Consider the following 17947-nt stretch of genomic DNA (forward strand, 5'->3'; position numbering starts at 1 on the left):
CCAGCTTTATCCTGAACAGAGTCATGAGAGGCAGCAGGCTGTCCTGTCTTACTTTGGGGCGAAGGTGGAGTACATCCTGGACAGGTTGCCAGTCCTTCAGTGCCAAAGCAGACATACATCAACGGACACCCATTCGCACCTATTGGAAATTTAGAATCACCAATTAACCTAACATGCATGACTTTGGACAGTGAGATGAAGCCGGAGTACCCAGAGAGAACCCAGTCAGGCTCATGGAGAACATGCAATCTTCAGTCAGAAAGACCTCACCTCCGGCTGAGTTTCGAACTCAGAATCTTCTTGCTGTGAGACAGAAAGTAATGTAAAAAGTTGATGAAATCAAGCTAGGTTAGGTTTCTCCACTTTTGATTTGAGGATCATGCTTTTAAATAGTACTTTGTTTTTAATATTCTCCTTTTCTGCAGCAAATAATTTATCCCCACTTAGTCTGTTTTTGAGAGAAGTTGCTACTTTTTCCAAAAAAAACACATCAACTCACACAGGGCCACTGTGCAGATGTCGCTCACACTGCAGCGATTCTGAGGGATAGCTCAGCACAGACTATATGTGTAGATGCATGTGCATGTCTCTGTGTGAGTGTGCGTGAGTGTCAAATCACACAGGAGAAAGAAGTCTATCTCGAAAGTAATGAAAATGCAAATTGTCTCTCTCGCGTCGACCTGTGCTGTCAATCAGCGTCACAATATTTCACCGCCTTTCAACCGCTTTACAAAACGGGTCACAATCAACCCAGACGTGACTGGGACAAATCTCTCCACCAAGCCGTTTCCATCATTCATTACAGATCAATCAATCTACCTTATTGTTATGTTTTCTCCTCATGTTCATCCCCTACTCCTCCATTGATTTCTGTCATCCCTCCATTTGTCTGAACTGTTTTGTCTTTATCCCCCTTTTCAACAGTTTCCCTGCATCCCATCCAGAGGGATCATTTTTAATTGGTGGAGAAAAAAAGTTGATGGACTAAAACACGATAAAGCTGGAGGTGAGGGGGATGATTAACGATTAGTAATTAACTCCAGGCTCTGTTTTCAATTACAGTTCAGAAGGATTGTTTTTTGTTTGTTTTTCTGTGACCAGGTCCAGACTCACAATTAGTCCATCTTTGTATGGGAGGCAGTGGAGGTAGTGAGTCTGCAGCAAAGACTGAGTGATTGTAAATTAACAAAGAGAGGCTTCTCTCCCAGCCTGGTTGAATTTCCTTTCTTTTGTTCCTGTAGTTGTCAACCTCTATGGAGCAGAATTACCGATGAGAATACAGATAAATTCCGCAGCAAAGTTGTAAACTGCAGTAAACAAGTGTGGTTTTAAAATTGTTGTAAGAAAGTAGCTCAGCAGGTCGTCTTTCTAAAATGTGACGGATTTTTGTTGTGGACCACATCAAAGACTTTTACTTTCTCTTCCAATAAATAACTCCAACACTGTGCTGTCTCCTTTACCAATTCAGCAACAGATGTATCTCATTAATTCAAGAAGAGAAAATGTAGTTGGTGTGTTTCAAAACTTGAGTGAGTTAAGGTTTGAAAACCTGCAATAAGTGATATTTCTTGCCACCTGGGGGCAGCAGAAACAAGCTGCAAATAATGAGCTGATTAGCAAACAATTGCTACAGAGACCTACGCTCAGTACTCACGAAGCAACTTTTGTTCATTTGGTGTTGGTCTGTAAGTCAAATATTTACTCTCCTTTTTACTCTGTTTTGGTCTCTGCCAGCACCTGAAGCAAATAGCTGCTAAACGTTTAGATGCACTTACCATAACATGCTAACTGTGTCTGTTTGCTGTGTAAGTTGTTTTTTTTTGTTGTTTTTTTTTTTAAAAAGGGAAAAGGTGGATTTTCACAAGAAACAGCTGCAGGTTGCAGTTTAAAAGGGCGAGAAATTAATGTTATATTGCAGGCAAGATAATTAAAACTATGACCTTAAAGACGATAGAACGCTACATGCTGATGGAAACTTCAGAAGTGGGTGATCATGATCTGTTGCCTCATCCCTACAAGGGAATGTTTATGAAAAGTTGCAGTTTACAATATGAAGTTAATGCACACATGGTTTCCGTGCCAAGTTAGAAGAGTTTTGGGTGTCTGTAATCCTTCAACCTGTGCTGGCTGCGCAGTAATACCTTCATGTTGTGACTACATCATCTCAGTCAGACAAACTGAGCTGGTATCTTTGTCCTGGCAGTTGTTCATTAGGTTCATTACCAGTGTTTTATCCTGGCAAGAACCTCGATGTGACTACCAGGACACATTATTTCACCACACCTCAGCAAGAAAGCATTGTGCAGGGCAACACAGGGAAGTTTAGACTTGAAAGACGGAAGGTAACCATTTACGTTGTCTAACTTTGACAACTGAAGCCATACAATATGTTATTTTTTGCTATTGAATAGTTTTTGCACAGAACAGGGACTTGATTTTACCAAAGGTGTCAAGTTTTCTTTGATTAACTGGAAAAAAAATAGATCCTTTCCAGTCTGTAAAAAAGTTAATCTCTGAGGGTGGACACCTGCTACTGTATAGGTTAACTCTTTAAAGCTTGTTTCTTTCTTGGCCACACGGCATTCCATGATGTCCCAGAAAGATGTTTGCCTATGACTGCTGATTAATATGCTAGCATCATTTATGAGGTTGTGGTCAGAAGTGCAATAGTAAAAAAAAAAAAAACATACCTTCAGCAACTTTACTCTTTGAGGTATTCAGATGGAAACAAGTCCATATATTTACACATATTGTCTGTTAAAGTTATTTCATGTCTTGATGCATTTTTCTGCCTAGATCTTGTTTTCACCATCTCTTTGACTTTCTGCCACATCTGCACCTGCAACAATGGCATTGTTTTCCTCTGTTGTGATTTGTCCTCACTGCCACAGAAAATTAAATTAGATTGTCTGGCTTGGTGTGTGACACTGATATGCGATTTGTCTACGTGATCAGAGTATGATTTCAGTCTGTTGTCCTCATCTCAACTCCTCTTGAGACAGCAACTTACCTTTATAATGACCTGCATAAATCACTCGATTAGAATCACATTTTCTTGAGCTGACTGGTCTTACACTTTGTTCCAACAAGATGCATTCAGAAATGAGGAAGTGGCTTCTGACCTTTTTGGGCTCCAGAAACATAAAATCAATTTACGCTGCTGTACCGACAAAAAGCTTCTCGATCAGCTTACAAAATGGGATAACAACATGTGATATAATGTCTGTTACACCAGCATTTAGTGATAGCCAATATTACTTCATTAGAGGGACAATTTTGTAATTTGTACGTTAATTTGACTAGGGTGAAAAATCAATCCAAAACATATGTCACAGGTCAATATTTACCTCATTTATTATAGAGCTTTGAGGAAAATATTCAGCAAATATTTGCAAATGAGTCTGTCAGACTAATTGAGGATAATTGAGGACCACTTTAGCACACATAAGACTGCTGATCGCTGATTAGTTTTAAAATTATCCCTCAAACTGTTTTTGGATTTTATCAGTGCTAATAAAATTCTCAGATTTTCGTTGCTTGTTCTATCCAGATTTGTTTAGATTTGTCAAATTGTGAAAATCATGCTTTAGATAATTCCATATGTTGTGCACTGACATTTGCAAGCAAAAGGGATTCCCTAACCCTTACATACAACAAGATTAGCAGTCATCTGCTGCTCAGACTGTCTGGCCCTAAAAAAAATTTCAGAAGCACCAGGCTGCCAGCTGTATTGTCTGCCTCTTGCATTAAATAGTGTATGTGTAATTAAACAAACAAACAAAAAAAGTGTACATGAACCAGAAGCTTTGGAAAATCATGCCCTAATCAGCTCAAAACAATGGCATGTTCTGAAAAAGACCACGAAGCAAAACATCACAGTGATGCACTCAGTCCACATGACATGAGAGTAGCACAGCAATCTCTATTAAGATCTAATGTTATTTCTTTCAGCCATACTATATCCCAGAATCATATATTTTAAATACATTTGCCAATGTACAGGTAAGCAGGTAGTGTTGAGCCTAATAAATTATCAATGCTGCTTGCTTCTGTTTGGCAATGAGGACCATCCCAGCATTTAATGCATATGGGGTTTGTGCAGTTTAGTTTCATTTGTGTGTTTTAAGTAAGCAAAAGTGTAATAATTTCATTCTCTTTATTTATTTATATTTATAAGACCATGTTTCTATTGTCTCTGTCCTGCTACTTCTTTTTTTGGTATTTATGAGTCTTATTATTTGTGTTTTATTTGTGGGAGGGGGGTAGGGATGCAGGAGGGGAGGGACGGAGGGGGGGGGGGGGGGTTGTGTTGTGAGCCCAGGCAGCCAAAAAAGCTCGAACAACCACTGGATACTTGATAAAAAAAAAGAACAGTTTTCAAAAACAACAAAAGATTTCTTTTTAAAAGATTTATTTCACAAGTATGATGTCTTTACAAGTGAACCGAATGCTTTTATATGCATTTTTATTTACTAGCTTGTGTACAGCGACCAGTAACTAACTCACGGCATGTGAGATTCCATCTGAGGCTGGTTCGCACTGTTATTTTCAAAGTCATTACTCCCCTGTCAGTTAGAGAGTTGGTTGAGACAGAAATCTGATAACAACTTGGTGTGGAAGATGAAGGAAGTTCTTGTGAAACCATTGAAATAAATGTCCCTGTATGCTCTACTCCCTTTGTCCCTGTCTGTTGATAGATGGATCGTGCTCCCCCTTCTAGTTAAGTCATCCATTCCACAAGAAAATGCATTTAGAGTACCATATGTAAGAAACGGTGTCTCTTGAGCTTTACTTTGCTTGCTCCGTCTCTTTTTGGGTTTGTTTTTGTGTTAGGGTGTAAAAGCTCCTTTTTTATTATGCGGTTCTGTATTTATATGCAGTTTAGTTCTCCTTGTGTTTTAATTGTACTTCTATTTGAACTATTTTTGATTATAATTTTCCAAATGCCGTAGATATATTTTGATGTACTTTCATCCAGGATCTTACAGAATTTATTTTCATTTGGGAAATGTAATCTGAAAGGTCCCAGACACTCTGCAGCAGACTGATTATTATTAGATCATTTCTACCATCCTCTATGGTCCGTGAGGTCATATATTCTCTGCTAGAGTCAACCTGAAACTGCGTATTGATGGGTCTTTAGCTGCTAAAATATTGAGAACTGACTTGACACAATGTCATAATGATCAACTGACGGATAATGAAACTGACCGATATAGAATGGATCTGTTTAAATTAGGCAGGCTGTATAGGCTTGCCGGAAATGGTTAGGTTTAGGTATATTTAAAATTGTTATTGTACACACTCCTATACTGCAGCGGTAAATTAGTCTGTCAGCAAATAAGCAATATATAAATAGGATAGATTATACATTGTGTTTATGCATTAGTCCAATGGCCTGGAATTGGCTTTATAAAAACCGATGCCTTTTAGGGTATCTATCATGAGCTGAGGCAACCAGTGAGCTGGGTGGGAAAATCAGTTATAAGACTCAAGAACAACAAATAAATGATAAAATAAAGTCCAATAATACTAAATCTGCAGCACAAAAGATTGGACAATAAAAACACTAAACATCAGGACTTTGTTTTTGTTTTTATTACACATTACCAGCTTTTTCTGTGACTGTGCTGGCTTTACAGATGTTGCTGGTTAGCTCAGCTTGAGGATAGATTCTGTTTCAAGGTAGACAGCTCATTAACAATAGTGACAAGTGCTGCTGGGGGAGCTTAACCAACTGAGGGGAAGGAGGACTGGGCTACCAAAAGCTGCATATTATAGCTGTGACAGGGCCTGCAACACTTTCTCCACTTTTGACTTAATACCTCTTCGTTCTTCCACTAAAACATTTCAGTTTACTGCTGCAGTGTGCAAGTCGTGCAGTTCTTTTCAAATGCATCTGTCCCACAGATAGAGCAACATTTTATGAATGATTATTTAAATGTCGGCCAGGGATAATATCTATGTTTGCTCAGCCTGAAGTGAGGTGATGCCTTTTGGGTATTCTCTGACCAGAGTCTGTCTGACAGAGTGCTTTTTAACTTCAGTAATATCTATTGTGAGTGCATGGTTACAATTGTGCCTACATGTGTGTGTTATGTGTTTGTGTGGACTAAAATGCATTAAGCACACACACACACTACCACACACAGACACACAAACAAAAGGTGTAAAAATCCCATGTCTGCCCAGTGGATTCCCGCTGATAGAGCAGAACTATATCCCCACAACCTGCAGCGGGGGACAGCCGGCGTGGGCGGTGGGCTGTCAGTCAAATCCACATGTACAAGTGCAAGTGATGCATGAAGGGAGTTTGAGATTTCACTGTCATCTTCATTCTGGTCCCCTGCAGAATTCTCCCTTCTGCCTCCGTTTCTGCTCCAATGCTCCGCTGGCCACAAAGACTGTATAATCTGTGCTGCGAGTAAAACTGACTGTAAATCATCTAGGTGAACAAACAAGGCGGTTTAGAGTTGTAGTTTGGGTCCCTCTCCATTTGTTAGAGCTAATTCTGCATAATGGCGTAAGCTGTGTTGTGTGGGTGTAAAAGGTTTTACTCTGGGGCCAGAGATAAAAAGAAAAAAAAGTGAAAAAAGTGCACAGCCTACCCTGTCAATTACTTTCTAATTTTTTTTTTTTATACTTCACTATATAAACTCTATAAACTACTAGTATTATTATTTTTTTTTTTTATCTTTTACTGTTATTTTATTGCTTTTATTATTTTATTATTATTTTATTGCTTTCCTGTATGCTGCTGTAGCGAAACATTTTCCCGTTGGGGATTAATAAAGTAACTACCTAACCTAACCTAACCTAACCTAACCTACCTAGTATTGTTGATGCTGTTCCTGCAGCAACGCCTCCTGTCGCTGGGTGTCGCTGATGCATCTAGTTCCCATGCGCTGTCCGTGGTCCTTAAACGCCCTTCAACAGGACTTCCCATATTGCTCCATGGCAGTCACAGATACACGATCCCAATCTGCAGGAGATTATTATTACTTTAATATACTTCAGTCCTCACTTTTATTGTATCCAGTTGTACCTACGGACAGTGAATCACTCTGTGTTCGCTAAACAGTTGCCCTTGTTTATCAAATCTCGTCGGAATGAAATGATGATAAGTGAGTTAGTGATCCCCGTAAAGACATGGTCTTTTGATAGGTTGCATGAAAGACAAGTCTGGTATAGTCAACTCGTAGCCTTTTCCCAGAGTGAGGCAGGAACAAAAAAAGTTTTGAGCGCTGCTTGAGTGGCTTTCACGTCACAACAGCGACTCGAATTTAAGAGCCGTAGATGGTGCCATTACAGAGGTGAATAGGCCTGCGGAGTATTCTCACCATCCGGATCTTTTCATCACCTAGTCGTTGGACCAGCATCAAGTCAGCCACATGGAGCCACAGTGATACAGGAAATGATGGGATTTTGCCTCCCAAATTAAAGAACTTGGCAGGAAAAGAATTTGGCATTTTAGAGTGGAGATCATCTACTATCCCGAGAATCAAAACTTTAGTTTTGGGGGAAATAGTATTAACACCTCTAACGTTTATTTTTGTTAATTTATTGATTTTTTTTTTTTTTTTTTTTTAAATCATTCATAATCCAATTGGGTTTTTAAGGTCTCATTTTTTTCTCATTCAGGTCTCATTCCTGATATAAAAAAAAAAACGTTGGAATCTTGTTTGTTTTTTTTAATTTATATTTATATATATATTATATGTATATATGTAATTATATATAATTAATATTTATTAATTAATATTAATTAATATATAATTAATTACATATATATATATATATATATACAATTACAATCGCGTATTTATTTATATAATACGCGATTTGACACACGGTGGTGTTGTTGTTTTTTTACCGTATATTTTGCCTTTTTTTTTTTTTTTTTTAAACATGATTGCTCTCTAAGAAGTCTATTATTTTGAAAAGACAAACCGGATGTGAAGAGCTACCTCACCTCTTGAGGCTCTTAGACACGCTACACACTCCCGCTGATTTCGCTGTGAAGTTGAGACGTACTCGAGGCTGGCTGTCCTCTTTTCTAAATCCTCCTAAGAGAAAACGTACATTTCAAACAACGCACACTTTTTCTCTCACATGTGACCACACCGTCGTTTTGGCGACGCATCGCATGACTCCCAGCTGGCGACACAACCCGCGGCGACTTCTCCTCCGCTTCACCGTGTTTGATCTGTCTCACGGCTGAAACGACGCGTTTAAATGACATTTCCACACCCGGATGAAGACACTTGCTGAATGAAACTTTCCACCATTTCTTCTGGACGAGTGAAGAAGCGCCTAAGGGTGCAGTTTTTTATTTGAAATAACCGCTTTGGACCGCTGCATTGGGACGCAGATAGACATGTTCGGTCCCCTCAAGTTACAGGTCGGGAGGTTAACAACGATGTCCGGGGTCGCCCGTTTTGGAAAATGATTACTGGCAGCACCGACGGTAAAATAATGGTCAGAAGATGTCTAGTGACGTTCAAGCCGTTCAGGTAAGAGACAAAAGGCTGACAGTTTCCCTTAAACCTCCCCATATGGCTGCTTTGTATGCATGCATTTTTCACTGCTTGTATGTTCAGCGCACATTTGTATTTACCATACATATGGGCTTCACCGAGAGTTGTAAAGCCCTGACAATATGTGGAGGTGTATTTTAAATGTGCCATCACTCAACCACACACCAGCTGTTTCTCTCCGTGCACCAGATGAATTAGATATAGATCCGTATGGTTAAAGCCTTAAATCTTAAGCCTGCATGCCCACATGAGCTTAAACTTATTTTCCTACTGCAACAATCCCTCCATTATCACTGTGTGGCCATGCTTTGTTGAGGATATAAACTGAGGGGAATTTTCACACTATTAATCACATAAAGAGTTGATAGTTTGCACTCCATGGAGCCTGCCCAGCCATACTGCTTTATTTGATTTGATTTGCTCTGATAGATACAGAATAATGTCAGACTTTAAGTCGTGGCTTTACATTTTCACAATTCAGGGAGTTGCAGATTAAAGGCAGCAGAGCCAGAGGATATCCTCCCGTTGTTAATGACCTTTTACCCAATTTCCACTTGCTAATGCTGTTCCAAACAGTTTATATAGTGGGCTGCTGCAACAGTTCTAAAGATGTACAGTAACCTTTACAAAAAAAAAAGAAAAAAAGTGGGTCCTCCTGATGATTCATTGACACAAAGCAGGGTTAAATCAGAATGTCATGAAGGCAGGCGTGTCCTTTAGAGCTGAGCCTGAGACCAGTTTAATGGTTTGTCACCAACCAAAGTATTTTCCATACATCAAAGCAGTGAACAGGGAGCTGCCCTTTGAATATAGATGTGTTAGATAACTCCAATAACTCAGGTTTTCCCAATTGTGGACATTGCCGATTAAAGGCAGCAGAGCCAGAAGGTCTAGTTAGTTAATTTTCACTTGCTAATGCTGTTCCAAAGAGTTTATCTAGTGGGCTGCAGAAATAGTGCTAAGGCTGTGCAGCAACCTTTGTGTAAAAGAAAACAAAAAAGTGGGTCCTCATGATGGTACATTCATGGTGCAGGTGCACTGAATTACTTCACCTGCTCTCTAAACAGTGGGTGAAGCATTTGTTCAAACAAATTCAATTAAGCAGCTTTGGGACAAAACTACCGTGGCCTTGACCACACAATGAGAGACTTTTATGTGTGTATCACAATCAAAATGAAAGCAGATCTTTAGTTTAGAGCTTATTTTTCACAATAATTTGCTTTTATTGAATAGTTTTGACAAGAAAGAGAAATATAAACTGCAGGAAGAGATCAGGTTTGCAGGTTTGCATCACTGGGGCCCCAGTTGACAGTTTTAGGGAATAAACATTGGTAACTACTGTATGTCCTCATTTTATTAACAGGAACGTTAACTGACACATCTGATCTGTTAATGAGCCAAAGCACTTAAGTGCCAAAATTGTCATTCTATAATTGGGAAAACTGAAAGTCAACACCACCTAAAAATGCAGTCTGTGTATTGACTATGAGATCTGAATGTTTTCCAAAATTAAGACTAGTTTAGGTGCCAGGAAAAGTTTCTCGAAAAATAACCAAAATACCACCTACACCGCGGCTCCTCCACATCTGACAGAACTGCTCTCTCTTCACAAATCATTTACCTAGAGGCAAAATCTGATAAGTCTATATGTGTGCGGAAGCCAGTTAGCTGATAGCACATCTCTCCCTCTGATCCAATTATAAATTGCGGAGCATTTACTTTAAGCCTGTTAATTAAAGACTTGTCAGGCAGGACCGGAGCCTAATCCTCTCGTATCACCCACCTAACGCCACTTTGGAAAAACGGCTAAATGATAAGAGAGGAAAAACGATTGCCCTAGGACGCCATGAAACCAGCTACCACACACCCGAATGAGCTGGAAATCTTGTCTTTTCCCCCCCCCCCTTTCTTTCTCTTTCCATCAGTCTCTGTTTCTGACAAACATTGTTGAGCACACAAAAATGTATATAAACCCACAAGATTAATAATTCTTTGATCAATGAAAAGAAACATTTAAAGTGGATTTAAAAAGACCAAATGCTTAGCTTAGTTGTTAAACCAACTGATTTGCTCTCATGTCCTCAGTGTAACCCCTCTTTCTTTGTCAAACATGTCACTGAGCCTCTTCAGTTTTTCTTGGTGCAATAATACAAGGCACTGAGGAAGATGATGAAAAGCTAATAATAGGCCACCTGAAGTGGATGAACACTTGTCCTGATCAGGTCAGTGTTTTAGATTGTCAGCTTCCCCCTCTTGGCTCGCTGGGTAGATGGCCGTGTAGTAAGTGCCTAATCCGTGCAGGTGCAAGTATCTGTGGATCACGGCCTCATCTTCATGTCAAATAATCCCTTCATCCTAATGATTGTATGGGATTGGATTCACAATCGTTATTGCTGCTCACTGGTCCTCTCACAATGATTGAGTTATTCTAATATGTTCCACAATATGCCTGGAACAGATGGAGAGGATGTGGTATTGTTTCATACAATTTCCTGGGCAAGACAAAGAGGTAAAGGAGAAAGCATAGTTAATGAGCATGTGCAACTTGGTTAGACACTCTGATATAAACACTGATTATGCCTTTCTCCCGTGTTTCTAAGTGTAAATCAATGAAGAAATGCTGCACACAGGAGCGGTCAGTTACATGCTGACACTTTATTTTAAAGCCACTTGCTGTAATTCTGACGGGCACAGTGATAATCACATTAAAGTGCTGTTTTTTTTATTAACCTGCTTGCATCAACACAAATTAAAGTAATGTGCTGTAAATAAGTCCAACTCCGGTTCTTAATGTAATCTGATCACTTTGCTTCCAACATGTGTGGGGAAACAAAGATAAATGACCAGTTTAACTGTCATGTCTGTATGACTGCTTCACTTTTTTGGAGCGATCACATGGCTGTAATGATGGTTGATGCAACCCATTTGAGTAAAGCATGGATGATGATGATGATTATTCAATGCAGCCTTTTCTTGTGCTGTGCAAGAAAGGAAAGTTTCCTCTCAAAGAGGCCACATCCCACTGGCTGTCCTTGAAGCCACTTGAGTGTATTACCACTCAGGACTACACACATCGGCTCTGTCCTGGAATACAAACGCACCCTGGGGGCTTGCCAAACCACCAAGCTCTGTACTTAACAGATTATTCGACATCATCTTGATCCCCATTGGGTCAATCCGATCAATTCAGCAAATGTTCCTTTAAGTGGCCATTCTTCCTTCGCTGTTGATAGGAACTCATTCCTTGAGGCTTCATCAATATTAAGAGGTTTGGTTCAGAACTTAGCGTGACAGGAACTACTTACCATTCCAGGAGGCGTTGTCAGATTTCACACTGGACCCGGCATTCAAGCAGCTCTCGCCTCACTTTGGAGGGAAAGCAACAGTTATGAATAATTCATTCTTTTGTTATGTTAAGATAAAAAAAATCCAAACTCTTGTGCAAAAGTTTTAAAGGTTACCTGTGAAAGATTGGCCAAAAATGTAAGTGAGTTGTGGTAATTATGTTACAAAAATGTCTGAGTTCCTTTTTACTGCGATGCTTTTACATCCCTATAGTGCCATTTCTGTAGACAAATGGCTCATATGCTGGGTATGATCTGTGCCACTTGCCCTTCATATTTTTTAAGAATTACAGCACGTGCACCCAAACAAATGTACATGGAAAATGACTTCAGCTACTAAAAGAAATGTGGTAGTATTAGATGTTTACTGTCCCATAAATCCGCCTTTGCACTGCACTATTTCCAAGAATGTCCTATTGTGGGGGGGTGAACAGCGGAGCAGCAAGCATTTTAAAAGTAGGACTTGTTAGTCACGGAGGCTGACTGGTATTTTGTCCACCGAATGAGAATCACAGGCAGCTTTTCCTCTCTGTTTGTCTCGGCATAATAAGATAACCTCTGATCCATATACACTGAAGAGAGCAATTTAACTGGGGCAGGATTTACACAGACACAAAAGACCTGATTTTCAACTCTTTTAAGTCAAAGATCCAATCGTCCCACGGCTGTCGAACAAGAAAGAATCGACACACGCAGTCTCATTTTAATTTTTTCACCTCGGAGGTACGGTAGCATTTCAAATATTAGATCTGTGCCACAAAGCAGGGTTAAATCAGAGTCATGTAGGCAGGCGTGGACTTTAGGGCTCAGCCTGAGCCCAGTTTAATGCTTTGTCACCCACCAAAGCATTTTCCATTCATCAAAGCAGTGACCAGGGAGGTGCCCTTTGAGTATAGACGTATTAAATATCTCAGGATGACACAGTCTACAATACATCACAGGGAACACTATACTTTGTTGTTGTTGTTGACCTACTTTTGTGTAGTTCAGGAGAGGATGACTGAAATCAGTTTGTGTTTTTAAAATTTTACTTGAAATTACTCTCTTTCCCACATTAAATACCTTCATGTCTCTGGCTGCCTTCTGTCCTCTTCGTGCCTTTTCTGTCCCTTCCCTTCTGCTTGCCTCTCGTATTACATAAATAATCACATCCATTTTGCTTGCACTCCGGGACAAACTACTCACTTTTACTTTTGCAGTTGTCCCGGATGTATGCCAAATGGTAACATCCCAACTGTAGTTTGTTTCAAGTGGCCTTTGGGTTTAAGCTTCCACTTTTCTCCGTATGATCGCAGCTTTGTTTAAGCTAAGCCTTCTGGAGTTGCTGCCTTGACTGTCTTCATTTCTCCTCCATCCTCTTCTGCTCTCCTCCACATCCTCTCATCTCTGCATCCGTACTTTTCCTCCCTCTATTCTTTCTTGCTGTCAATCATTTTGTCCCGCAAAACCTGTCTTCCATTATTGTGGGCGTGTTCATATGCCTGAATTCCTGCTTTTACTTTTCACGCTTCTGCCTTCAAATATTTCAGTGTCCACCTCTCTCTCTCCCTTATTTCTCTCCTCACCTTCATACATTCCAACTGTTCACCCAAAATACCTATTTACCTGCCCTACCCAATAAATGTGTGTATCTATCTCAACTCCTCTTTCATCCATTCCCTGTCTCCTCCCCTTGTGTTGCAGGATATTCGTGGTGGGAATAGGCTTCTTCAGCCTCTGCTTTCTAATGACCTCTCTGGGGGGGCAGTTCTCAGCCAAGAGACTCGGGGACTCCCCTTTCACCATCCGCACAGAAGGTACTGACATGTGCTGTGTGTGTGTGTGTGAGAGAGAGAGAGTGCATGTGCGTGTCTGTGTGTAAACATTTCCCTCACCGAGTTAAAATGCTGCAATGTCACTGCGTATTGCGATGCTATAACTCTCCACAGTCCCTGCTGGCGCTTCACTGTCATGTGCCACTTTGTCAAAGCTGCGCCACCTGTCACTGGAAACAACATATGAGATAGCCTGGTGTATCAGGATGAAGCATAGAAATAAAGTCAATTCAAGAGTTCCTGCAAAATCAAAACCAGTCAGCTTTCAGAGCATTACATATTCACATAACCTTCAGAAAAACTGCATTGAGATGGGTCACATGGAGTCCATAGTTGTTCAATGTTACCCATAGATTGTAAATAACAATGAATGCAGTCTCCAGGTCTTAAATGTGAAGCCAGTGCCAAAGTGCCTTAAAGTGCAATACCACGAGGACCACCAGGAGCTGGCTCCAAAAAATAGAGTCCCAAATTTAAAAGCATCATCTTCTCATGAAATACAGAGTCAATCATTTTTTTTCACAAGTCATTATGGTGTCATTTTCTAAAGTCACTCCTTCTGTTTAGGTGGTGCTTAGATGTCCTTGTGAATAGCAAACTCAAAGTGATTTAAATTGTAACCCTTTTTTTCAGTCAAAGCTCTAACACACATAATCCTGTTTTATTGATTGTTTGCTAAGTCCTGACTCAAATTAGTTTCTGTTAATGTAATGTTAACTGTACTTTTACCTGCTCAATATGTACGCGAGTACAAATTTATAGCTAAATGAATCCCAATGCTTCACTTATTTTATTCTTGCCATTTTCCATCTTTTGTGTGAGCTAAATATGACCCTAAAAAACAAAAAATTCCATATCACTGCCCCGTCACATTGGTCGCTGCACCTATATTGCCTGGACACTGAAGCATTTGTCCCCGCAAAGCTATATCTCACCAGTGAAATGTCATGAACACATTGGCCAGCCAGGGACATCACACGACCCAGAGTGTAGGCTGACCTCCAATGGCAAAGCAGAAAAAAAAAAGTCCCTTTCTAATCTCCTATAAAGTGCGAAGATTGAGAGTGAGAGCTCATTTTGTGGAGGCCAATCTCTTCTCACTACTGGTAGAGTAAAAATAAAAAAAAACCTGTGTTCTGAGGGCATTTCCACTTGTTTGTGTAACATGTGTGTGCTCTGCAGTATTGGAAGCTTGCCATGTGTCAGTTTGTGTGGGTGTGCGAGCCAGTGAAAGAAGACGCAAATGTTACTGTAAGCATGAATCACGTGTGTGTGTGTGTGTGTGTGTATGTGTGTGAGTGTGTGAGTGTGGTCCAGTCAGGGGAAAAGATGAAGCAGTGAAATGGGAACCAGAAAACACTGGGCTTATATGAATACAGAAATATGGAAGGATATTAAAGCTCAGGAGCAGTGTGTGAGAGAGATAATGGGAAAAGGGGGGGGGGGGGGTCATTTGGGATTACGGTGTTTGTGATGAATTGAGATTACTGTGTTTGTGTGATAAATTAGGATTAGTGTGTATGTGTCAGTGTTTCTTAGTAGAATGTACTTGATTAATCAACCACTCGTGCTGCAGCCTGGGAAGACATCTGGAGCAAGCTCATTAAAAACTGCGTAGTGTCCAACTGTGCTCACCCACAGGAGTTAACTTTGTGTGTGTGTGCATGTATTTGTTTGTATTATTTATGTACTTAAATATATTTGTGCATGTCTGTGCACAAAAGATGCCCATATCAATATCATCTACATTTGTTTGTGTGCATGCCCCACTGTTTCACCCTCTTTTCTTCCTTTATGCGCGTCTCTGTGGTCGACTACCTCACACTGTTTCTGCTGCTTTCTCCTCCTGTGTGTATTTGTGTGCGTGTTTATGTGTGTTTGTGATGAGCTGGCAGGAAATTGGCTGTTAAATGGGGCGACAGCGGCAATGTGGGACAAGATTGAAACCAGAGAGACTGAGAGACCGATCCATCTGCTCTCTGCAAAATCAGCCCCGCAAAACAACTGGCCCTTTCATTAAGCCTCCACTCACCACCTGCAGAGCAGCACACACTTACTTACACACACATACATACTAAAGATGCACACGCATACAAACTAAAGCCACACAGCTCCACCATTGCGTTTCATCAAGTACATGTCATTTCTGACAGACCTTCAATTTGAAAATGTTGCTAAATTTAAAATGTTCCTCAGGTTTTCAGGCTCTGGTCTTTTAACCCAGACCAACGAGACTGAGTTACAATATTTTTTACTAACCTTTTTGGGTCATTTTTATAGGCCCTGACAAAATTTGATAAAAAAAATAAAAATTAAAAAAAAGAGTTTCCCACATGACCATGCTTTGACATAACAATATTTGAGACAGCTGGCAGAAAATGTTGGATTCGTAAAATAGTTCCATTTTTAAATCAAATGACACCCCGTTTTAATAACAATTAACATAACATTGCATTCATTGCTGTTTTAAAAAGCTATAGAAAGTGGACATTTAAAGGATTGTTTTGTCAGATTTGGGAGGATCTATTGGTAGAAATGGGATATAACATTCATAAATACCTTAGATTGAGCCAGTCACATAGGGAGCAGGTCCTCTTCCACGGAGCATGCCATGTTGCACTGCCATGTTTCTACGGTAGCCCAGAAGGCACAAACCCAAACACTAGCTCTAGAGAGGGCATTTCACGTTTTTCATGAGTTTCGTAGCCACCGTACATTCTCTTAAATGGTTGGATGAGGAGGGTGAGGCGACGGGTGTTCAGTTGATTGAAATCTGTAACCTCACCACGGGTTTCCATTAAATCCGACAACACTACTCCTTTTAGCTAGCAAATGATGATTTCATCAGCTAAAATGACAACTCTCTCTGGTAAATAAATTTTGCTGTTGAAAATGAATGTCTGTGATGTGGCAAAACATCAGATTCAAAGATGGTTTTGCTGAAGAAGAAACACCTCCGTGCCTCCAGGCGATCGCCTCATTTTAGTTTCAGATTGGTTGCTGTAGGCATTTCAGCAATTTTTGACCACAAATGTGAACGGAGTTGTCTGAATGGCCTTTCCAATGTATTATTGTTTCTGCTCATAACCTCAAGAGCTTTGAATTTAGACTTCTAAAGTTGAGGGCTGAGGCAGTCTGTCTTATCAGCTGATGAAGCTCATGTTATTGTTAGCTGCAGCAGCTTTAGTGCAGAGCTGTCAACAGCAGCATTAGATGGTGTCAGCCCAATTTAAAACCACCGACTGACCATTATGGTCTTTTTAGATGTTTTTATTTCAGCGCCTGAATTTCACAAAACCTTTTACAGCTCAACAAGGATACAATTGCAATTATAGTTACAGGTTCAAAAGCTCAGTGAGAGAAACAGGCCCCACTTTGAAGTATATTTTACTTCTCTTTAAAACACTTAGGGCCTGATTTACAAAGATCTCAAATAAAGGGTAGTAAATTGTGTTTATTCCAAAGGTTTGCACATTTATTTTGCGCCTGTTTTGAGGGTGATTTACTAAGAGTAATTGCATCACGAACATCAGGTATTTGCTTGTGTTAAAGTGATTCCAGCCGTCCTAACAGAATCAACCGCAAAAGCAAATCTGATCCCATTGAAATGAATAAATGTAACAAGAAAAAAGTGCTGTGTAGGAGACTATCGACGAGTAAATCAATGCTGTGGGAAAAAAATTACGAGAAGATGGCAAGATATGAGGTGGGAAAAAAACGTTTATAATAAAACGTCGGCAAATAAAACAGGAAGGACGGTGGATGAGACGCTTCTAACAAACGCTAAGCAGCAGGTCCAGATCTTTCTGTGATGGGCAGGTGAATTAGTCTCGTTCAGAGCCTCGCGACTGCTCCGGAACCTTATGAAAGCCTATAACTGTGAATTCTGCGGGACATCTCATTCAGGACCTGTGACAGCACACCTGAATAACGGGACTGGGTGGGGTTTCCAAGCAGCGATACGCTGGAATGACCCAGAGGCAGGACAATGCTGAGTCGCAAGAAGTTCTGTCACTGCCGGTATTCCGTGGCTCCTTCTTGTTGTTGGCTGTAAAACCACATTCTCTACGTACGCTTTAGTTTCTCTGCATCTCCTTCTCACCACAATAAGAGCAGCTGCCTCTCCAGATTTATGCACCTGATTAATACGTTCCTTTCAGTCGTACTAAAATACACACGCAATCACTTCTCTTGTTTTGACTATCGGGTTTAGTAAATATTATTGCGGGTGCTAAGTGTATCTATTTGCATG

At 40.2% G+C, this 17947-nt stretch overlaps 1 protein-coding gene across 1 annotated transcript in view; it reads left to right on the plus strand.

Moving 5' to 3' along the window:
• Nucleotides 1-8006: 8006 nt before the first annotated feature.
• LOC138209189 (alpha-1,6-mannosylglycoprotein 6-beta-N-acetylglucosaminyltransferase B-like) overlaps nucleotides 8007-17947 on the plus strand; it is a 106162-nt gene continuing 96221 nt past the window's right edge. Inside the window, exons 1-2 of the mRNA XM_069167592.1 lie at nucleotides 8007-8513; nucleotides 13565-13677. Of these exons, the coding sequence (XP_069023693.1) occupies nucleotides 8446-8513; nucleotides 13565-13677 (181 nt within the window). The 5' untranslated portion in view covers nucleotides 8007-8445. The remainder of the gene's footprint in view (nucleotides 8514-13564; nucleotides 13678-17947) is intronic.

Source organism: Embiotoca jacksoni, unplaced genomic scaffold (assembly GCF_022577435.1).
Source record: "Embiotoca jacksoni isolate LCO1_2020_lvr unplaced genomic scaffold, fEmbJac1.0.p SCAF_4, whole genome shotgun sequence".
Classification (NCBI taxonomy): Eukaryota; Metazoa; Chordata; class Actinopteri; family Embiotocidae; genus Embiotoca; species Embiotoca jacksoni.